Genomic DNA, 24,226 nt, shown 5'->3' with positions numbered 1-24,226 from the left:
AAGCAATCACCCAATGACAAGTAGTAGTAGCATATAGCAGAAGCATATAGCATCAATTTTTTGTCTATATCTCTACAAAACATATGTAAAGCTAATAGGCTGCAATTCTTGGAAAAGGGTGTCATATCTCAAGCTGACAACATGCAGAAAGAACATGTAACACCCTAAAACTGTGTAAAGCTAATGAGCTAAAGCTAAAGCTAAAGCATTATTGACAGTGTAAAGCTAAAGCATTAATGAAATGAGCTAAAGTCATACCAGAAATGTAACCATAACAAGTCATATGACAAATATTCAGTGTAAGCATAAGGAGAGTAATTCTCAGAAGATAACTTACTTTAGAACATAGTGCTGGTAGACATTACTGTTGTATCAAAGAAGTTCATCTCCTACTTAAGCTGCATCTTATGATCACAGAAGGTTATTGTCTTCCAGGTAGGTTCTCATCCACAGGTCTCTATCTTCTGGTGACATCTTCACAAACTGAATAGCACTAGCTTTGTTTGCGGTCATGTGGTTCAAAGCTTTCATCAACAAAGGTCTTGGAAAACCTGGAGTGTTCATGCATGCTTCATATGTTCTAGGGTACACTTCAGCATGAGCAGCGTCTTGCACAGCAGCTGCAAATCCCCAGATAGCATCAGTCATTGCATGCATCAGTGAAGCATCCTCTTCGCTTACCATCCTCTTCCTCTTTCCCCCGCCAACCTTGCCTCCAGAGCTTGAAGCATCCTTTGTTCCTTCAGTTGGTGCCGCTGTTGCTAGAGCATCTGCCTCCACATCCATTGTCTCAGGCACAACAAATGGTTGTCCAAGGGCTTCATTTGATCCCATTGCAAACCTTCCTGTAGCAACACCACTTCCAAAGATCATCTGCATCTGAACAAAGTTCTTGATTGGGATGTTGAGGTACTCCGCATCCTTAGGGTGGTCCTGCAAATACTAATATTGCTTAAACATTGCTGGCAGTAATGCTTAAATCAGTAGTGTTATCATGTAGACAGCAAGTTCAACAACTCACCTTGATGTGCCCTTTGTAGTGCTCTGGTGCTAGTGTTATCATGTAGTTCTCTTCATCCCAGTTGGACCCGCTAAGCTCCTTCAGTTTGCTGATTTTCACCCATTTGGCCCGCCATTTGCGAAGATGATTGTACACCTGAGTTCCGCTAACCTCTAACCCTGTAAACTCACGCAGATCACTAGCCACACTATTCAGATGTACCTCTTTAAAACCTTTGTCGGTCTTTAGTCCCTCCCCAACCAGCTCAGTGAACCTCCTTAGGACAAATGCAGACATTACTTCTGTCCACACTAGTCTTGCAGGCCCCTGCCCACCATTTCCATGCCCACCACCTCCCTGTCCACCATTTCCCTGCCCACCATTTCCCTGCCCACCATTGCCCCCAAATCCCTCAAAGATACCCTCAAAGATACCATCATCCATCCCTGACTATGTAAGATAAGTATGTAAGACATATTGAAAGGTAACTGATGATCTACAGAGCACACATTTTAGAAATGTAAGACATATTGTAGTCAGACAGCTTGAAGTAACTGTTAAGTAACTGGAACTAAACAAAATAGCAAGAGTTACAGTGATCAGAAAAGGTAATTGATGATCTACAGAGCACACATTTTAGAAATGTAAGACATATTGTAGACATATTGTAGTCAGACAGCTTGAAGTAACTGTTAAGTAACTGAAATGTAACAGATCAAGATAATTGAGGTGTAACAGATCAAGATAATTGAGGTGTAACAGATCAAGATAATTGAAATGATAAGTGTAGAAATGTAACTAAAATGTAACTGATGATCCTTTGATCAAGATAATAACAGAAAAATATTTTAGAATCTAAAGAGCAAAAGTAACAGATAAGTATGTAAGACATATTGTAGAAATGTAACAGATAATTAGGTAAAAAAATAAGTAGGTAATCATTGCAGTGCAGCAAAGGTCTCAGAAAAAGTTAACAGATAAGTCTCATCATAGCAGAAAAGTAACAGATAAGTATGTAAGACATATTATAGAAATGTGACAGATAATTAGGTAAAAAAATAAGTAGGTAATCATTGCAGTGCAGCAAAGGTCTCAGAATAACTTAACAGATAAGTCTCATCATAGCAGTGCAACAAAGGTCTCAGAATAAGTTAACTGCATCATTGCAGCAATACATAGTCTTAACAAATGTTACAGCAACAACTGATAACAACAGTATATTCTAGTTTCTAAGGTTGCCCCTGTTATTCCACATTTGCTCAGCACAGTTGTCTCTCAGGGAGGCCCATGTGCTATTATCCACAATGACATCATTGTGGACAGTCTCATCATTCACATTCTCATTCCATGTGGACTCATTAGGTACATACTCATCTACTCCAAACCTAAGGATCCAATTGTGCAAGATGCAACAAGCTAGGACCAATTTGACTTGTGTCTTGTATGGGTGGAAAGGCTTATTGTCCAAGATCCTGAACCTATTCTTGAGAGCACCGAAAGCCCTCTCCACTGTGGTCCTAAGGGAGGAATGCCTGAGGTTGAAGAGCTCTTTAGGAGTCTGTGGCACCCTTGCACCAAACTCTCTCAAGTGATATCTTGTGGCTCTGTACGGAGGCAGGAAGCCTGGCCTCACTGCATATCCAGCATCTACCAAGTAAAATTTACCTACCATATGACAAACATAGCCAATGAGGTGGTGTTTCTAATTGTATGTGGTATAAATAGAAGCATCCTATTGTTAGTTACCTGGTGGCACCCTTAAACCATCTTCCCTTTCAAGAGCATCATTCAAGATTAATGCATCATGAGCGCAGCCCTCCCAACCAGCCAGAACATATGTAAACCTTAGGTCAAAGTCTACAGCAGCAAGCACATTTTGGGTGGTTGTGTGCTTCCTTCCTAGAAAGGCAGCCCTGATTGACCTTGGAACTCTTGCAAGAACATGAGTCCCATCAATTGCACCTATGCAATCCTACAATGTGAAACAAAACAGATGGTTACTACTTCCCATCAACTGCACCTATGTACTGGTTTGTGTATGCTAACCTTAAAATATGGGTTCCATCGACGGCTACCCACAATCTTGGGATGAATAGCAGTTGAGGGAGGTTGGATCATCTCTTGTCTAAGCTCACCAACAGCATAAAGGACCTCCTGAAAGTGCCTGCTAATGGTTTCAAATGACCTCCTAAAGGATAAATTGATTACCCTAAACCTTTGGTTGTGACCAACTACATGCAAGAACATTGCCACCTGCTCTTCCACATTACAGTGCATTGTGTCCTTCAGCAGCTCTCTTGTGCGGAGAAGGTCACACAGTTGGAAGAAGGGTGCTCTTTTCATTCTAAGGAGGTCAACACACCTAGTGTCATCAGCTTGATAAATGTAACTAAGATTGTTCTGCCTCTGTTCCTCTCTAGCACTCATGGGGGCATATGTGATGGGTGGTCTGGTGAGACAACGGCGCCTGAACCTAACAAACATCCAAGCTGTGACTACAACAACAAGTGATGCACCCCTCAAAATCAGCCATCGGCGTCTTTCAGCACCATCCATCCTCTAGAACAAAGCATCACATATATCAGAATACTACTATTTCATCAGTTGTGCTACAACATTTGAAAAGAAATGGATGCAAGTCACGGCTGCAACACCCAGACAGATGCGCCTCCCAGTGACAACCATCAAGAACCGTGCACTGCTACTCAGATAAGTTTAACTAAAACAATCAGCCAGACATGAAAAATTAGAAATTTGTCATCATTGACCTTGCTGCACCGCTCATATGTAGGTAACAAGAGTAACAATTTAAGCATTACTGCCAGATCTACAAAATCAGTCATATTGTACCATTTCATCAAGTAGATCTAATATTTCAAGAACATGAGAGCACAAATTCACAAATCAAGACACCAGTAACAAGCATCAAGAACCATGCACCGCTACTCATAAAACAATCGGCCAGACATGAAATTTATCATCATTGACCTTGCTGCACTGCTCATATGTAGGTAACAAGGTACCAATTTAAGCATTACTGCCAGATCTACAACAAAATCAATCTCCCAAGAATAAGCAAATCAAACACATCTCATAGGAAAGCATCACACGCAGAAGGGAAACCATGCGGGAGTGACAAGTCTTGAGAGGAACTCGCTCACAAACCAGTCCAAGGAGCCGCTAGGCAAGCGATCTTACCGGATCGAAGAAGCTTTCAACCTTGCTACGGGAGGAGGAAGACGAACAGGAGGAGGAAGACGAACGGGGGGAGGCGACGGCGAACGGGGGGAGGCGACGACGAACGGGAGGAGGTGACGGCGAACGGGAGGAGGAAGACGAACGGGGGGAGACGAACGGGAGGAGGACCCCGATTGCGGCGCAAATGGGGAGGGCAAGCGGTAACCTAGCGGCCACCGAGCTGCACAAGTCAAGCCACCGAGCTGCACAAGTCGGGCCTGGCTGGTTGGAAACGGCCGAATCGGCCGTATTAGCTGGGCCTGGCTATGCCCCCTCGGGTGGCTTGGGCTGGGCTGGCTAAGTCCTCTAGCCAGGCAACCAAACTAGTGCATCTTGCATTGGGCTGGCCTAGTTAGGGGGATAGCCACCCAACCAAACACATCCTATGTGACCAGACATTGTGCTCTGGGATAAAGCTTCAACAAGGCATCGAGAAACCTATTCAAGCTTTGATGAGCCAGGTGCATCTGCCTATCCCAAGCTATACTGCAGTTGCATATCAGTCCGAAAGAGCAGATCGGCAGGGTTATGCAACATCTGTTATGTTTCTTCTTGATCAGGGGCCAGTGAAGATGATTGGCTGGGTTATGCAACATAGCAGGTTCAAAATTTTGGCCGAAATTTCGGTCTTTCGATGGTGACCGAAATCACTGTTTGCTCGAAATTTCATTCTCGTCATCGAAAGATTCACTTTTTACTCCAAATTTCGACCGAAATTTTGCGAAATTCCGTGTTTTCACCGGGGACCGAAAAATTCGAAAAACGAAATCCTAATCCCTGTGTTTCTTCTTGGTCATAAGTGCAACTTCAGCAAAAATCATCTGGGGATCAACTAGGACTGGTGAGTTTGCATCTGCATGTGGCGATATGTGCATTGAATAAAAGAGGAGCTTGAATCCTCGTACAGCTGTTAGCCTGTTACACAGTGTAACTTACACTACGTGGAGTCTGAGATTTCTTTGTTGCTGGTCAGAGCTACGTGGAGTCAGAGATTTCTTTAATTCTTTGTTGCTGGTCAGATCTAAATTCGTTTGTGTGCTGGGCACATAGCTGCCTCTTGAGTTATATATGAACTCAGAAGCTAGATGGATGTAGCGCTGTAGCTGTAGTTTAACGGCTAATGCCATGCAATTTGGCCAAATATGAATTCTTCTGACTTCTTTGGCAATTTGCTCAATACCAATGCAAACGATTGCGAGCTGGAAAATATCATCCAAAGGGACCAGTGAGTTGCGAAATGCCAGTATCCTGACGGAGAGGCACTGGAAGTTCGTCATTGGCACTGCATGTGGAGCAAAAAATTTGAAGATTCAGTTAACCCGTTTGATCAAATCTGTCTCTTTTACAATGGCGTTGAGCAAAATAAACTCTTTGGAAATTGGACGGACATGAGTCACCGTTGAAAGTGCAATGTAACAACTTATTCGTTCTCCAAATTGTAAGTAGAGCCATCTTATCATAGGAAGAAAAACATGGAGCACTGAGTTTCTGATTGACAAATACCTCACTATGGGAAACAGTAAAGTTGCCGAGTGCCACAGGCACTCGGTGAAGACCAAAAACACTCTGCAAACAGGTGTTTGCCGAGTGTCAAACATCGCGCACTCGACAAAAGTTTTGCCAAAGGCCGAAAAGACACTCGGTGAAGATAAACACTCGGCGACAACGGCGGTGACGGCGTCCAGGTTAATGGCAAGTTTGCCGAGTGTCAGATGGCAGACACTCGGCAAAAAATTAAAGTTTGCCGAGTGCCGGCCTCAAGGCACTCGGTAAAAAAAATAACGTTTGCCGAGTGTCAGTCGGCAAATACGTAAAACTTTGCCAAGTGCCGGTGGCTCGACACTCGGCAAATACGTAAAACTTTACCGAGTGTCGGGGTCGTGGCACTTGGCAAACATGGGTCACCGGGAGCATTTTATGCCTTCTTTGTCGAGTGTTTAAGCCAATACACTCAGCAAAGAAGCACTAGATAGTGGTGAAACTGCCACCTTCTAACATGCAGTGCCAAATGTCATACGTGGGGAGTACAAAAAGTGTGGAGGGTGAAGGGAAAAATTGTTTTGGTTTTGCCGAGTGTCGCAAAAAACACTCGGCAACCATTCATGTTTGCCGAGTGCCGGAGGAAACCACTCGGCAAACACATGTCTTTGCCGAGTGTCGACCGCGGCACTCGGCAAACTTGTAACTTTGCCGAGTGTCTGCAACGGACACTCGGCAAAGGACTAACGTCCGGCACGCTCCTCTAACGGACGCCGCACGTGTCGGTCACGTGGTTAAAATTTACCGAGTGTTAGTTGTTTGCCGAGTGTCGGTTACGAGTTTGCCGAGTATCGGTTACGAGTTTGCCGAGTGTTTTCAGTTTGACACACGGCAAACACCTCCTTTGCCGAGTGCTCGAGATAAAGCACTCGGCAAATAGAAAACACTCGGCAACTTTACTGTTTCCCGTAGTGCCTTAATGCTATAGGGGAGCGAATATACTCTTCGAGCTCTGAGTTTTTTTTCGGTAGTCTTATCCTCTGCAGGAACTTGTAACACTGATGCGAGAAATGATTATTCTAATGCGTATGCAGTTAGTTCTTTATTGTCAATTGTTCTTTCACTTGATGCTGGCAGCCAATTGAGTTTCAGGTTGCACTGAGATTAACTTTACCTTTATACTTTTATAGCTACTTTAATCTCACTTAAAAGTGGAATTCTTTCTCGGGATCCTGTTCATGTCTTCAAGTATTTTAGTAGTACTAGTTGCACTGTTGTAGGCAGGCAGTATAACGGTCAACGGAATACTGTTCAAAGTTCAACGTACACTAACCCCTGTCAATTTTTTTTTCCACGCATTAAAAAACTTGAAACAGAGAAACTTCGAAGAACTTCAATGTCAAGCCCTTTTAGAGTACTTATCATCTATCTTCAATTGATAACTACTTGGTACATTGTAGTAAAAGGGATAAATATGCTAGGTAACATTGCATATATATAACAAAAAACTGTATATATCTCTAAGGATCCAACATATATGTAAAGGAAATCGACAACATAACCAATATCATTCAATATTACCTTTAGAGGCGTCGCGCTTAATAAGCAACAGACGAAGCCTGGTCAGGATTATTTCTTCCTTCCGGAGAGAGTTGCGGAAGTCCAAGCATGCACGCTTCAGCCCTTGGCAGTTGTGTAGCTCAGCCAGCGCAAGGATGCTTGCCACCGTGGTTGCTTCAATGTGTTGGCATAAATTATCTTCGCATATCAGCTTCAATTCTCGAGATCGTAAGAATCTGCCGCCACGTACGAGCAAGTGCTGCCACAATATCATTACATCATCGTCGTAGTTGTCGTCACTAATCTTTGGCACCGAGTCGCGGTAGATGAAACTAAGCAATAACCCGAACACTTGTGGTTCCATGTCATCTATGCGTAGGGCGCTCGTAGTCGTGCCTTCCTTCATGGCGCCAAACAGTTCAGCCTTGAAGACCGGAGACCGGGCTGCCAGCACGCGGCGGTGCGCCATGAATGTCTCGCCGCCGACCTCGAACGTCACGTCGGCGCCCGGCCTCACCGTCACCGGAGAGGAGGAGGCTACCGAGATGCTGTTGAATACCTGTTCGTGGTGACACCACAACCGAAGAAGAACGCTCGGTGCTTGCACTATTCGTGGTGACGATGATGTCGCACCTTACCGTGAAGCTGTCGTTCTTTAGATGCCTTGATCGCTCGAAGAGGCTTCTTGTCACGAAGCTTGAGTAGCCAAAACAAAATCCACCAGAGACGTTCCAACTTGGCGACGTACGGATGCGCGACGCCTCTTGCTTCTCAACCTGATCAATGAAGCTGAACTCACACTGCAACGCCAGATGATGCTCGACGGCGCGACGACGGTCCTCGTCGAGCGAGAGGTAGAACGAGATGTAGTCTGTATTGTCGTATTCGAAGCCATTAGGGAAGTACTCGATAAGCCACCGGTAGCCTCCGACTCTGAATCGTTGGGACTTTATACTCTTACCACTGGGGGGTGTCATCTTTGGTGCGCGAGTACCCGCGGACCACGAACAGGTGGTACCCGCTGTCCGATGATCGGCGGCGGTGTCCCAGTCGGAACCCGACGCCTCGCCGCCGCCGCCGATGAGAGATACGCCAGCAAACGACATGGAGAACGGCCGAGCAAAGCACCCGTGATTCCGCCGGTGGACCTGTGGATGTTTTTTGGCCGCGCGCTGCAGGCACTACCTGTGGATGTATAAACAGATGGTCCCACATCAGACTTCGAACAAATGCTTGCGTAGCTTCAATAATCAATGCCTTAATACTAGTAAGCAAATAAACAGATGGCCCCACATCAGACTTTTGGGAAGAGCCCCACCACGGCACCACCGATGGCCCATGGGTTCGAATTCGATTATCACATTCCTTAATAAGCAAGGGCTTCGGTACCACCAGTTACCACTTACCAGGGAAGAAAATTCTCAGCATCGCCCGCTGCAAAACTGACCTGATAGTTGTCCATTAATATATCTTCTGTTTAGTACAAAGGTTCATGCAGCTTTCAGGGAGGAGCACGAATTCTTTTCAGTAGGAATAGCAATGATTTTTTCGGAGTTGCAAGTACTGGATCCCTAGCTCGTTACAGGGCATCTCGTGGGGCATTACAGCCGCCAGAGCAGTAGATCGGTCTATTTTTTAAAAAAAGCAGTACATCGGTCTACTGGAGAAAGCTATGCCCTAAACATTGCCACTCGCTAAGCAGTCTGAGCTCAGCGGTGGTAAGTTTTCTTTTTGGCCACTCGCTAGGTGTAATGACACACCTGCTGATGTGTTATAATGTGTTTTGTTTGATGTGTTATAATGTGTTTTGTTTGACTGCTCTAAGGGACCAAAATAGAGCTATGCTCAGCTCGCAGTCATCCCATCAAATTTGATCCCACAATGAAGCAAATATATTTAATTAGCATTGACAATATTAAAAATGCTACTCCATCCGTCCCAAATTATAGGTTATTTTAACTTTTCTAGTAAATATCTTTTCATATGAATCTATATATACGCGATGTCTAAACTGTACATAGGGAACTAGTTACGTAACGTGCCATATTAATACAATTATCCCTCTATATTTTACTTTATTTTAAGGTGCGCGCGTGGTGTGTGTGTGGGGTCTTAGTATCACGGCTCAACTGGATTGATTTTGACTCAAGAAGACCCACCTGCATATCCGGATATAATTGTTGCCCCCAAATTACCTGAAACCACCACCAGCTGCAAAACCCTCGCCGCCAGCCACTGCTCCACCTCCTGCATCATGCCGGCGCCAGGATCCGCAGCGGTTGACGTCGACGAGCCCTGCTCCGCCTCGGCCATCATCGCGGGCACGGTGACAGAGAACCACCTGCTCCACGTGGAGGGATACTCCCGCACCAAGGAGGACACTCCCAATGGCAAGTGCATCAAGTCTTGCCCTTTCAGGGTTGGAGGTCGCTCCTGGCACATCTGTTACTTCCCCGATGGCGAGCGTTCCCAGTACGCCGATTACATAGCCATATTCATCTCCCTTGTAGAGAGTGCTACAAAGCCAGTCAAGGCGCGAGCCAAGTTCAGCCTGATGGATCAGAACGACGAGCCGGTGCCGTCGCACTCGGTATCCACAAACCTATACGAGTTTCGGGTCCAAGGCAGACCATTGGGCGTGTATAACTTCATCACGAAGGCAGAGACATATTCTTGCTGCGCGGTCGCCGGTCTTCAAGGCAGAGCTCCTTGGTGCCATGAGAGAGGGCACCGCCACAGGGGATTGCATCCGGATTGATGATCTCTTGCCTGAGGTGTTCAAGATTCTGCTTCATTTCATATACAATGACTCGTTGCCGGAGATGGAGGTGCAAGAGGAGGCTGCGATGGCTCAGCATTTGCTTGAAGTAGCGGACAGGTATGACATGCAGAGGCTCAAGCTGATTTGCGAGGAGACGTTGTGCAACTACCTAGAAGTGAGCATGGCCGCAAAACCACACTGGTGTTGGCTGAACAACACAACTGACAGGGACTAAAGGATGCTTGCATTGAGTTTCTGAAATCCCCTGGCACACTGGAAGATGTCATGGCGACCTATGGCTTTGACCATCTAACCCAAACCTGCCCTGCTCTTGTCAAGGAGTTAATATCCGAGCTTGCTACCCTTGATACAAGAGAAGAAAATTAGGGACATGAGCACAAGGTTTTAGTGAAGACAATTACAGCTACCCAGAAAGGAAACTATAGTGGCCATGCCTAAGTTTTCAAGTAGGAAAAAGCTAGCGCGTGCTCGATCGCGCTCGCTCCAGAGTGCGCGGCCTGCGCGGCCTACTGCGGCCCATTTGTTTCGCTGCGGCTCACGTACTTTTTATTTTCCTTTCCCCTTTTAAAGCGTGATAACTTTCTTCTCAAGTGTCTATTTTCGATTCCATTTGCACCACTGCATTCATTTTGATGACGTCTATAAAACTAGATCCATGATGAATATATTTTTAATATATTTTTTATATTCTAGCAACTTATATTGGGTACATAATAGCTGGTTATATATGAAGTGTGTAGCAATTTATGTATAAATCTATCAACATATTATATACATAACTTGCTACATTTTTTTTATCCAATATAGTTACGTATTTGAGGATCTCATTTGTCTCTGTATATATGGATACATTAACTCCGAAGAAGCTATTACATTGACTTTATGTGAGTTATAATTAATATAATATGTAAGTTATAACATGTTCTCTATATAAGTTACTCCATATAAGTTGACTGATAATACCATATTTAATTAATAAGTTGTTATACAGTTTGTCCATAAGTTGCCAATCGTATAAAACAACATCAAAATATATCGATCTTGTTTTTTTAGATCTCATCATTAGGAACACAATGGCACAAACGGAATTAAACAGACACTTGATGAGTGAGTTATGCTTATTTAAAGAAAATGTACTAGCATTTCCCATAACTGATATATCACTGACATCATCTGGACCCAGCACGGCAGTAGAGTGGCGGAAGCTGGGATCGTGGGATAGTGCAGTCCTTTCAAGTATTAGTTTTAGTAGTTATGCCTGTAGTCTTGGTCTCAGAAGTATGCGATGTACCTCTGTTGGTTATTGTTCGTTAGTAGTATCAAATACTTCTACTTTTAACAATGGTGCAATAAGGACTTATTGTAATGTCATATGCAGAGCATGCACAGTAACATCGAAGTTTTTGTAATCATTCATTCGTAAGATGCTGGAGCTAATTCAATTTCAGGTTACAGAGATTAATTTTACTTTTAGCTCCTTTAAGACATCTTCTGTTCAGTGCAAAGGTTCAAGCAGTTTCAGGTAGTAGGACTTCGTTTCATTCACTGCTCACTTCTGATGGGCTTATGTATGAAAGATTTGGGAAATTGTTCACACTTGTATGAATTGATTGTTATACACAATTAAGTTGAATTTTCTCTATAATCCTAGCACCTCACACCTGTTCATGTCCTGATATACTATTAGTTTTCTCTAGCAAATAAATATATACATGTCATGTTGGTGTTTAAACTTTTTATAGGTCCATGGTTTCCATGAGACAAGAATTTGCTGTTATTGCTACTCGTCACATGTTCCGGTCTCCATCCTCGGGGTGTCGGAACATCCAGTCACTCACATGACCAAATTCTAGCCGTTAGAAAAGTAACAGTGAAAAGTTCTTCTGGTGTTTGCTTCAATGTTTTTGAGCTAAGCATCGGATCATCCGGTGCTGAAGGGAGTTTGGCTCAAAACCTTCTGTCAGCTTCAATTGAAAATATGCTTCCTTCGATGCATTCATCCGACGGTCATCCACAGGACGTCGGATCAGTGCTGAAGGCCCAAAACTCAAAAATCTTCTATCAGCTGGAATTGAAAATATGTTTTGTCCGATGCTCTGTACCAATTCATCTGATGGTAGCATCGAAACAAAGGATGCCTTCCTTCAGGAATTCCAATCCCAGAAAATTTATCCAATGCAACTAAAAAACAGGGCGTCGGATCATCCGACGGTCCCTTTATCTGTATAACTCATCCAATTCAATCTCCTTTGAGTTCTTCAACGATTTCTTCACTTTTTGAGTTCTTCCATGAGTTGTTTAAGCTACCAAGTGCCAAAGAGTATTGAGTGTGCATCATTTTCATGGCTAGCTTTACATGATCAAGCTACTATCACCGAAACCCCTCTTAATAGTATGGTCCATGAGCTACACTAAGTGTCCTTCATCTCTTTGTGACACTTAGTTCTAGAAAGATCCTTAGCCTTGTCGCATTAGCTCCATGTCCGTTACTGCAATTCAAATTAGGGGTCCACATTCTACTATACTCGTGATGAGATAACCAATGATATATCCGCTTCAAAACACACGGGTTAGTCACAAGCATAAGGTTGTCATTTATCACCGAAACACACCCTTACTAAAGGTACGAAAGGGCCTAGATGACGCCTAGGTGCTTCAGCAGACAAGCACCACAACTTGGGCTTTAGGAGGCACGCTTGCAGTTCTTCCCCTGCTCCTTGCGACTCTGTAAGGAATTGGTGCTTGTAGTCTAAGAGGGGGAGGGGGTGAATTAGGCAACTTAAAAACCTTAACCTATGGCTTCCACTAGTTGCATCAAAACATAAACTAGATCAAGCTATCTAGATGTGCAATCTATAGTTGATCTAGTATGAAACTCTCATCCCAAAATAAGTTTTGCAACCTATAGCCAATCCTATCAAGATATTACTCTAGGAAAGTAAAGGCACATAAGTTGCAAGTATGAAATGTGAAAATGTAAGGAGGGGATGAGAGGAAGCAGACTCTTGACACAAGGATTTTTCCCGTGGTATCGGTAGGCACTAAGCCACCAGTAGTCTAGGTTGTCGAAGCACTCACACAAGAGTATTGCTTCTCGGTCACCAAGTCTCTCCCAAGGCACCCATTGACTTGCCACAAAGGCTCGGCCACTAAGGCACACGCACAAGTTCCTCGATCACTTTGATGCTGTTTCCACTAAGGAGCTTCTTCACGAAGGAAGGGGGTCTCCACGTCCCCCACACAAGGTTGTCGACGCCGCTTCATACCAAGCCGGAGGGTCGAAGACTTGCCGGTGAGCCACCAAGGCTTCAGGGCACCAGCACACCTCTTGTACAGCGATGGTTCACTCTAGAAACTGATCATAAGGTTGGCACACCTTGCACTCACTCCTCTCTAGGCCTATACAAGCACTAATCCCTCTCCTAAGCTTATGCTAAGCCTTTGATGAATTACTTAAGCACTTTTGGTGGCTTGGATGTGTTCTTGATGAGTCTGGGTCTTCAAAGCATCCCTAGACACTCTAGCAACTCCAAATGGGTGAGTGGTGGGGTATAAATAGCTCTAAGGGCTCAAAGAGCCGTTGCTCCACTGGCTAGTAAAAAGGATACCATCAGATGTTCCGATAGTCTATTTTTAGCTTGCATCGGAACATCCGGTGCAACTAGCCGTTGGAATCCCTGTGCCCAAATTCCTTAGAAATTTATCCAACACTTTATCCAGTGCCCTATCGGATCATCTGGTGCGACTATTCACGTCACATAGCCATTGGATCCCCCTGACGTCATTGATCCGACACTTTCTCTGATGGTGCCATCGGATCATCCGGTGCTAAAGGCATTCTGGCCAAAAACGTTCTGTGTGATTTCAAAGTAAATATGCTTCGTCCGATGGTTAACTACATAGAGCATCGGAACATCCAGTGCTATATGGTTTCCTCTGCCTCCTCAGCAAATTGCTTCGACGCTTGTAAAATGACCCCCATCGGATCATCTGGTGCACTCAAGATTTTTCCCTATTTTTCCCGTTCTACCAATTGCTTTGATGGTTAGTCCAACACTTGGTTTGGTGGGCCATCAGAACATCCGATGGTGTATTTTTCCTTCTAACTCATCCAAAGCAAGCACCAAATATACCGTCACTTGGATGGTCTAGAATTATTCTATCTCTAGATTTTTTCTATCATTTGGATGCTTCAATACCATAGAACAATCCTAGATATCATGGCTTGGTCACTTAAATACCATAGCTTGGATATTCGAATACCATGACTTGGATACTTGAATACCATGTACTCGAGCATATTTGAATACTCAATCCAATGGAGTACTCAAAAGGAGCACCACAAACTAATTGGCGACGTCTACAGAAATACTCGGGACTGCTGCATTTGACTAAAAAGTACTCGGGCTTGTCGGCCATACATCTATAGGCCCACCGGGAGGCTTGGGCAGTCATACAATATAGGGATGTACACCAAGACGTATCAGACATGGAGACTACGGTGCAAGACGGCGTGGTCCATGTGGCAGATAAGGACTACTTAAAGATTAGGAAACTACTCGTAGCAATTAGAGTAGGACTCTCTAGTCGAATCTTACTAGTACCCTTGTACAACAACTGACCTGTAACCCTGCCCCTAGCAATATAAGGCAAGGCAGGGACCCCCTCCAAACATCTCATCAATGAATACAAACCAACCAACACACAGGATGTAGGGTATTACGCGACATAAGTGACCCGAACCTACCTAAATTGTGTGTTTGAGTTCACCTTCAAGTTCCTAATCTTCGGTAAGCCCCATGCACAAAACACTACCTTGGGTACCCCCTCGGTAGGTTGCTAGGTCTAAACACCGACACCAAGTATGGGCACGATAGGTTGTCGGGCGGCCCGAGGCATGGTAGTCTACTGGGCCGCCTAAGGCACGACGCGGCCCACACGGCCTGCATCGGTGCCACCGCCCCGTGCACTGCCTACTAGCTCTCCACTGTTGCCCTGTGCGCCACCACCTCGGCTTGCTATCACTACCCTTAGTACGCCGCCACCACCACTGATGCCCCCGTGCCCCATCACTACCCTAGTGTGCCGCTCCCGCCACTTACCATCTTGCACATCGCTGCTCCTGGCAGCCCCCTGCGGCCGCAGCAGCCCTCTGTGTGCCGCACCTCGACCAACCCGCTCGTCGTTGCTGCCACCTACTGTCGGGGAGGTGGGGAGCATTGAGGGAGGCAGAGGCCAAACGAGAGGATTAGCCGGAGGGAAGGGGGATGGGGAGGCCACCGGGAGGGATGAGAGACAAATGGAGGAGGATGAGGAGCGGCTGTCGGCTGGAGAAGGGATGAAGGAGCGAGAGGAATTGGATGAGGAAATGAGGATCGGATAGGAGAACTGGGTGGCTATATGTGGGCTGTGGTGGAGTTAATAGGCCTCCTCGGGCCGGCCACCTAAAACCGTGCCAGGTCAGGCCGCCTGTCGTGTTGGGTGGCGGTCCACGCCCGGCACAAGCTACTAGGGCGAGCTGGCATGGGCACGGAGCCCTTCGTGCCGGGCCGGGCCAAAAATTTCAATCTTCGTGCCGAGCGAGCAGGCCACGGGCTGCATGGACATCTGTAGCCATTGGTAGTCATGACATTCATCTACAACATTTATATAATACGCTTTGTTTCCTCTATTAATTTTAGACAAATGAGCACCAATAAAAAATAAACATATGTATTGCGACTTGCGAGGACCGTTCTTGGACCTAGTAAGAGGTTTGACATGCCATGCTGGTACCGCACGACATGTCTAGCGTGCGTGCCTACCACTAGGTTGATTCATGTCTGGATGGATGATAAGAAAATAGGACAAGTATGATAAGAAGTAGATTGTATCCGTTTCCTATGATAATTTCTTGTCCTTATGCAGAGACCTGAATAATGACATATCAATGAGATTTATTAAAAAGAAATACCACTTTACATTTGTTTGAGAAAGAACAGAACAAAAAAAAATTAGTGAAAAATCAATCCTACCAAATCTTACGCAACACCTAGCCGTCGCATCTGCATCTCACATCATACATTCGACCGCGGATGGGAGTCAAACTTGCTTCCTCTGTTCCTAACTCCAGACTTTCCTTCTTTGCCCCGGGAGATCCCACGCAAAACCCTCGACCACCTCCGACGCCCCCACCTCTGCACCCACCCAACCGCTCACCACGCCGCATACGTTACTCTATGCCGACATCCTCGCCAGCCACCGGCGATGGCGCCCCACCGACCTCGGCCTCCTCCTCCTCCTCCATCATCTTCGGCTCCATGAGCGGAAGCCACGTGCTCAAGATCGTCTGCTACTCGCACTCCAAGCAGAGTGTTGTCAATGGCCGGAGCATCAAGTCTTGCAGGTTCTATGTGGCAGGCCGTAACTGGCATGTGCAGTACAACCCCAACGGTTGGAAATCGGAGGACACCGATTGCATATCTCTCTATCTTGTTCTTGATGATAATGTCGCCGAGGCCGTGAAGGCGTAGGCCAATATCAGTTTACTTGACCAAGATGTCGTCTAAAGAAATTCATTTATGGATTAAAGCAAGCCTCTAGACAGTGGTATCTAAAGTTTAATGATATAATTAAGAAATTTGTGTTTTAAGAGAACATAGAGGGCAATTGCGTCTATGCAAAGTTCAAAAATGAAAAATATATTTTCCTAATTATGTATGTGGATGATATCTTACTTGCGAGCAGCGATATCAGTCTACTGCAAGAGACAAAGAAGTTTTTGTCCTCAAACTTCGATATGAAGGATCTCGGTGAAGCATCATATGTTTTGGGCATAGAAATTCACCGACATAGAAAGAATGGGGTTCTTGGATTATCACAAAGGGCATATTTAGAAAAGATTCTAAAGAAGTATAATATGCATGCGAGTAAGGCCACACCTGCTCCCATAGTCAAGGGCGACAGTTTTGGGAATTTCAATGTCCTAGGAACCAATACGAGATCGATCAAATGAAAGCGGTTCCATATGCTTCAGCTGTCGGAAGCCTACAGTATGCACTCGCCCTGACTTAGCTTTTGTCACTAGGGTTCTTGGAAGATATCAAAGTAATCCAGGTGTAGAACACTGGAAGATGGTAAAGAAAGCATTGCGTTATGCGCAAGGCACAAAAGAACTCATGCTTACATATAAGAGATCTGATTCCCTAGAGATAAAAGGGTATTCAGATGCAGACTTTGCGGGAGATAGAGATGATAGAAAATCCATGTCTGGTTATGTGTTCACTCTCGCAGGAGGAGCTATTTCGTGGAGAAGCTCAAAACAGAAAGTAACTGCGTCATCCACGATGCATGCAGAATTTATAGCATGTCATGAGGCCACGGGGCAGGCGATGTGGTTAAAGAAATTTATACCCGGATTGAGAGTGGTCGATTGTATTCATAGACCATTAAAAATGTACTGCGACAATGAGCCAGCAGTATTCTATGCTCACAACAACAAATCAAGCAATGCTTCCAAAACTATTGAGATAAAGTTTTATGTTGTGAAAGATAAAATTCAGGATCGCACTATAAGTCTCGAGCACATAAGAACAAAGGATATGCTTGCGGATCCGCTTACGAAAGGCTTACCACCCAATTTGTTCAGAGAACATTTAGCCGGCATGGGTTTAAAGAAAAGCTTATGATTCCTGGATTGTAAAGGGCCCAAAAGAAACAAAATTATCTCAAAATAGAGAGGTGTGTTGTAGCTGTTGATTCTATCGGCGATTAAGCTGTGACGATGAGGCATGCTCTACACATTAATCTATGATGAAACTAATAAAAGCGAAAAGTGTAAAGTTAAAAGTAAATGATGAGATCAAGGGGGAGAATGTTAGATTGATCTCCTCCCCAATGGGCCCAAAAGCCCATCAGGACCCTGATCCGCGCCCTGATCGGGGGCGCCCACCCTAGCATTGGGTGGTGGGCCCCTGTCGCGCTGCGCTATATAAACAGGGTGGGGACCACAGCTCGGCTCACGAGGTTCGCCGCTGCCAGTCGCCCCACTGACACACCTACCGATCTAGGTTTTGCACAGTAGCGACGGGAAGCACCACCGCCGCCGAGCCGGCGACGCAACTGCACTGCGCGTCACTGCCTTGCACAGACTCCATCACGCGAATGAGAGATGGCCAGCAGCTCCGCTGCCGCCGCCGCGCCGGCGACGCAACTGCACTACGCGTCGCTGCCTTGCGCAGACTCCATCACGCGAATGAGAGATGGCTAGCAGCTCCGCTGCTACCACCCATAGGGGTGAAGGTATTCCTATCTCTCTCTCTCTCGCTCTCGGTTCACACCAGAAATCCCAAGACCTTCATGTTTATCGTGATGCCGACTAGATATGCATCTAGAGATTCTAGGCTCGCATCTAACAAGTTGCACTTCCCCCTAAGGTAAGGATCGGATTTCGATAGACTATTCACATATATGCTCGCGCCCTTCGCCCAAGCTCAGGCGAGATAAGGCCATATATGGCCTTCAGACTAAAGGTTCCACCTCTTCTGTCAAACCTTTTTTCATACACGGCCTTGGTATTTATTTGGAATTCGAGAATTATTATATTGACCATCCCAAATATTCCAACAGCAACTAGTAAGTTATGGCACTCTAGACTCTGCTAGCTTGTCACCAATAAATGCTTTCCTTTCCACCCATCTGTTCTCAATTCTCATTTTGATGATCCTCCATTTTTTAGGATCACCACCATTTTCTCTCATTCGCTGCAATCATGTATTGTTGGGCTACAAAGGTAGGTCAATTTGTGGCAACCTTTATAAAAGCTTTGAATCTAACGTTTAGAAAACATATTAGTCTGTTTTGTTGAATTTCTCTCACTTCACTGCTTTTTGGTAATAGAATTATTGTTCTGAAGTTTAAAGCATGGAGAGGTGATATACTGTTATGGAATTCATGAAACAAATCAATCATATCATCCCTAATAATTTTACAGAAAAGTTGATGAAACTTAGGTGAAATTTATCTGTCGGTACATTGTGCTTAAGGAGGTTACTTAACAACGTGCTAATTGTGGTTTTATCTCTGTTATGTTGCGCTTAAGGAGGTATCAGCAATCTGATATTGTTCACTTAAAACTGATGAATCGGAGTCTCAGACACCTAATTGGCATCTGCACTGATCATTTTCTAGAAGCGTTTGAGACAGACGGCGCTCTAATCCAATTATTTCGGTGGTTACAAATTCAACCGAAATAAGAAGAATCTTTGGATGCACGCTAAATTTCGTACCAAACAATTGGCATCAGCTTCTGAATGTTTTCCTGTTGGGAGGGTTTTCAAAGTTTTTACGCTACCAAACTGAAAGGCCCGGCAGACCCAAGAAATGTTTTTCTACGGCTCAAGAAGAACGGAAATATTGGGCCCAGCCAGACCCAGGCTCAATGTAGCACAAGTAATTTGTACAATGCCAGCCCATCAAGCCACCCCCGTCAAAACTCAGAAGGAAAACCTCTCAAAAAAAAAAAAAACTCAGAAGGAAAAGCCGAGCGGCCGAGCCTGAGAATTTTTTTTATAACTTTTTTAAATTTATTTTTAAAAATAACCTCAGCCGAATTTTATTTGCGGCGCATAACCCTTTTGCCCGCGCCAGACCGCCAGGCGCGGCAGGAAGCCTCTGCCGCGCCACATGCACTGGCGTGGCGGATCCCCTGCCACGTTGGCGCGGTGACGCGCGCCGCCAGCTGGGCGCTGACGTGGGCGGGCGCTTGCCGCGCTAGCCCGCCTGGCGCGGCAGCGCCCCACCTACACACGCGCACCGGCTCCTTCCTTCCTTCCTCCCTCCTTTCTTCTTCCTCCAGACACCCGCGCCCGAGTTTCTTCCTGCCGCCGCCCGCCGCCCCACCCCCAAATCCACCCAAAATCCGGCGATTTCGGTGGGGGAAAGTTGAGGAAATTGATCCCTACTTCGTGTGGAAGGTATCCCCCTACTTTTTCTCGTGTTTTACTGTTGCATTTGGTAGATCGGAGGATGTTTAGGTGACTTAGGGTTAGGTTGATGATTTCAATTTTGAATGAAATGCAATGGTGTTTTGTGTTAAATGATGCGTAGTTCAGACGCAATTGAGTCTCTGCCCACGATATTGATGTGTAGAACTTGTTGAATGCTTCAATTTAGGTATGTATTCATCCAATTGTGTAGTGTACATGACATGTATATTTTTTTATTTGCAATTTGTCCAATATGTGGAATGTGTCGAGTTGATATGTTGAATATGTGCAATGTGTAGGGTATATGACATGGTGAAATGTTTGTATTTTGTAGATGGATCGTTTAGTTCGATTTTTGATGGTGGTATTGTGAAACAAAATGGGGAGTTAGAGAATATGAATGAGTAATTTGAATTCTTCGAGGGTCCTCCAAGTTTTACTGATTTAGTTGATCGTGCAATGAGGAAATATAGATGTAGAGTGGATGAGATGAGTTTGAGAGGTCGTTTTGATGGTGGGAAAGCTAGAGCTCATTATTTCTCATGAACTTGGCATCCGATTCAAATTGGAAGCACTATAAGGATGTAGTTCACGAAGCAAATGTTGCATGTTTGGAGGTTATAGTTGAAATTGTTCGTATGCCTGGGCCAAATGTCGTCTTGAGGGAGGAAGTGGTGGTAGTGAATCGTAATGGTACCCAGGAGTCAGAAATGTTGCATCACATGTTAGGTGAAACAGAATGTGCTTTTGACTTGGCTATTGCTAATGATGATTTTCCCAATAACATTTTTGAGAGGGATGAAGCAAATATAGATGATGATAATGTCTTTATGGGTTCCAAAAATAGTGAATTCAAGGAAGATGGGGTAGTAGGTGTTGAGGCAGAGGAGGAGTCACTATCTCAGAGTGGTGGGCATGAAAATGAGGATGAGGAGGTAGAATATGAAGAGGATGGACCGCAGTTTAACACCGCAACCGTGCATGATGTAGAAGGTATTGGTCGTATGGATGATTGTTTTTCTTACACCCAAAACGAGTTGCGGCTGTTAAAAGAACGTGATGTTGAACTGCCATCTGTTCCCAATGATAAGGATATCAGTATGGTCCACAAAGCCATATGTGAATCTAGTATGGTGAATTCCGAAGGGATGCCCTTTGGTGAGAGTCCAGTGATTAAGAAGGGAATGAAGTTCAATAGTCTTGAGAAGCTGAAGGTTTTCTTAGCTGACTACGCAGTGAGGTTACATAGACCTTTTAGCGTAGTTCACTCTGACAAGAACTTAAGGTACAATGTGATGTGCAAGCAAGGATGCCATTGGCGTGTATGGTCTCGGCTAATATCAAGCACCGGATAATGGAAAATTTCAAATGTTGTGCAACCGCATACTTGTCGTTCGTCACAGCCAAAGCGAGTGCACGTCCAGTGCACAGCAAAGTACCTTGGGCAGCGTATCCTAGGCATTATCGGTGCCATCCCTCATGGAGTTCATCTTCGCCTTTAGTGGGTACCGTGTCAAGTATTCAAAGGCTTGGCGGGCGAAGCAACACGCCGTTGCCCTGCTTTGGGGGGACTAGAAGGAGTCGTATAGTATGATTCCTAGGGTACTCACAGCTATAGCCTACTACAATCCCAAGATTAAATGGTTCATTGACTCATGTGGCATGATGCATCCTGACAATGGAGTTTTCAAGCATATACTCCAAAGGGTATTTTGGTGCTTCCCTCAATGTAGTGAGGCATTTCAACATTATCGTCATGTGATACTTGTGGATGGTACATTCTTAACTGGAAAGTATAAGGGTACATTAATGATGGCAGTTGGTGTAGATCCAGAACAGCAGCTTGTGCCTCTTGCTTTTGCCTTGGCCGAGAGTGAGAATAATGAGAATTGGTCATGGTTTATGAAACTTGTTCGGCGACATGTATTTGGACCTTCACGGCTAGTGTGTATGATATCGGATAGGCACCATGGGCTCCTAAATTGTGCGAAGGACCACATGGATGGTTTTCCACCGCTTGTGCATAGGTGGTGCACGAGGCACTTTGCTGCCAATATGTCGCATCGGCAGAAGAGCGACCGCGTGATTGGAAAATTGAAGACTTTATGCAAGGTTCATACGGAGAGAGAATTTAGTGAGAAGTTAGAGGATCTAGTGAAGGACTTGAACGATGACGCAAAAGAATGGTTGAAGGGTGAAATGGAGGATAAGGATAAATGGGCGTAGGCTTTCGATGAGGGAGGGATGCGTTGGGGTATTATGACCACGAACTACTCGGAATCACTAAACGCTGTTTTCAAAGGCATCCAAAGTAGGCCTGTCTCTGGAATTATTGAATACTCATTCGAAAAATGCAACGCCTACTTTGTGGACCGATGGCAAAAGGCACGTGCAATGTTGGATGAAGGTCATAGAATTGGGAAGGTTGCAGATGAATATTTATCACAGGCTGAGCTTAGATCCGTGCACCACTTAGCAGAACCGTACGGGCCAAAAAGGATGGTGTATTCTATAAGAAGTTGCGGTAGTACTAACGTTGGGGGTGAGAGTCATGGATTCCAACACTACAGAGTGGATCTGAACGAAGTTTTGTGCACCTGCAACGTTCCTCAATTGTTGCACCTTCCATGTTCACACTTCATTACAGCTTGTAAGGCAAGAGGTCTTAACTATGAAAGTCCCTTGTACATGTCACTGTTGTACTCTAGGGAGCACTGGGAATCAAGCTTTCAACCTTACCTTGATTCGTCACAATGGCCGGCATATGAAGGGGTTGGGTACGTGCCTGTGGCGGAACCGTCCAACTTAAACTGGTTTAAATGCGCCTAATTGCTGCCGACGCAACAATTATCCAAGACACATTTAAAACAGTATAAGTCCGGTCGTCCGTCGAGTGTCCTTAGGACTCCTCGAAAGATCCACGTTGTGTTTCATAGCCATACATCAGGATAGTATCCGCGATGGGATAACATCAACAACATTACATTTTTACATACATATAAAAGGTACGAGTTATTGCAAAACATAGATTGAAGCAAACTTAACCGTGCAGTGTTAGACGGGGTTCTAAGATTTAAAACAAAAACAGTTCAGGAGGAGATAAGCATTTAAGAACTTTTTCTTAAGGGTATTGCGAGACTCATAACAATACCCTAGGGCTTCGGGGCTTCCTCCTCTGTGGACTCCTGCGGAGCTTCTGAAAGATAGCCACAAGGGATAACCCTGAGTATGGGGTACTCAGCAAGTCTTACCTGACTAACCAATATAATAGCTTTCTTTGGATGAATATGATAGCTTTTGGTGTACTTGGCTGATACAACTTTTGCCGAAAAGCTTACTACAAGTGATACCTTAGTTTTATCTTTTATTTGGGTTAAGTTATTACCTAACCATTCTAATTGATGATCAGAAAGTAAAAGCAACACTAGATATTAAGTCATACATCAAACATTATCAGAAAGGTATATTTTTCATGAGTTCATACTACGATGCTCAACAGTGATCAAGTGCATTCATAACCGAGAATTGCGGCGATCCGGATCCATTTACATCCTGCAGGAGAGTACCCTGATCACCAGCTTTATACGACTGTCCAGGTCGTACATAACAACCTTTCGATTAGCAAAATCAATGATTGGGAATAAGACTACCCGGACCCAGGGATGCACCCCCACATGAGACCCCACGTCTGGCCCGATCACCATGTGAGTTTCAGGCTACACCCCTGCCAATCTCCAGCACGTCAAGCGCGGGTACGAAGTATTCCCGATCATAGAGTTTACTAACCTACTGGGCTTTACTGGTCCCATACCCAGTAAGTGATCAGATGCTTATCACTTGATCAAAGGTTAAGACAACGAATCGGGCCTTAACCAAATTAATCTAGTAGACAGAACTACATCTCTAGCTTCTGTCCGCTTCTCAATTTCCAAGTTATCTTTTCATAAGCAACATGTATGACTCAAAAGTTTTCCTTAAGGTTGGTAAACCAAGTATGTAAGCAAGTAAGCAATTCTAGACTTGGGTTATCTATTAAAGGGTTGATCAAGTGGCAAAGATGTCCTTAAGCAAGGCATGATCATACACAAGAATAGGTTTCAAGCAATTCCTAGACGTAGTGCATACATATAGCAAATAACCGATAATTGGACACATGAAATAATGACTCAAAAATAAATAGGTATAGATGCACCGGGGCTTGCC

The 24,226-nt window shown here is 44.8% G+C and overlaps 1 protein-coding gene across 1 annotated transcript; it reads left to right on the top strand.

Moving 5' to 3' along the window:
- The first annotated feature begins 9,530 nt into the window (after window positions 1-9,530).
- Window positions 9,531-10,272, top strand: LOC101766646 (BTB/POZ and MATH domain-containing protein 3-like). Its single transcript, XM_004986509.1, has 2 exons — window positions 9,531-9,866; window positions 9,940-10,272. Exons 1-2 carry the CDS (start codon window positions 9,531-9,533, stop codon window positions 10,270-10,272), a joined length of 669 nt encoding a protein of 222 aa, XP_004986566.1.
- The last annotated feature ends 13,954 nt before the right edge of the window (window positions 10,273-24,226 follow it).

The sequence above is a fragment of the Setaria italica genome, chromosome IX, assembly GCF_000263155.2.
Source record: "Setaria italica strain Yugu1 chromosome IX, Setaria_italica_v2.0, whole genome shotgun sequence".
Taxonomy (NCBI): Eukaryota; Viridiplantae; Streptophyta; class Magnoliopsida; order Poales; family Poaceae; genus Setaria; species Setaria italica.
This window is presented reverse-complemented; position numbering and strand designations above follow the sequence as displayed.

Coding starts and splice junctions, on each gene's coding strand:
- LOC101766646 (XM_004986509.1), top strand. CDS start 9,531: ATGCCGGCGCCAGGATCCGCAGCGGTTGACGTCGACGAGCCCTGCTCC. Junction 9,867..9,939: donor AGCCGGTGCCGTCGCACTCG/GTATCCACAAAC, acceptor TCACGAAGGCAG/AGACATATTCTTGCTGCGCG.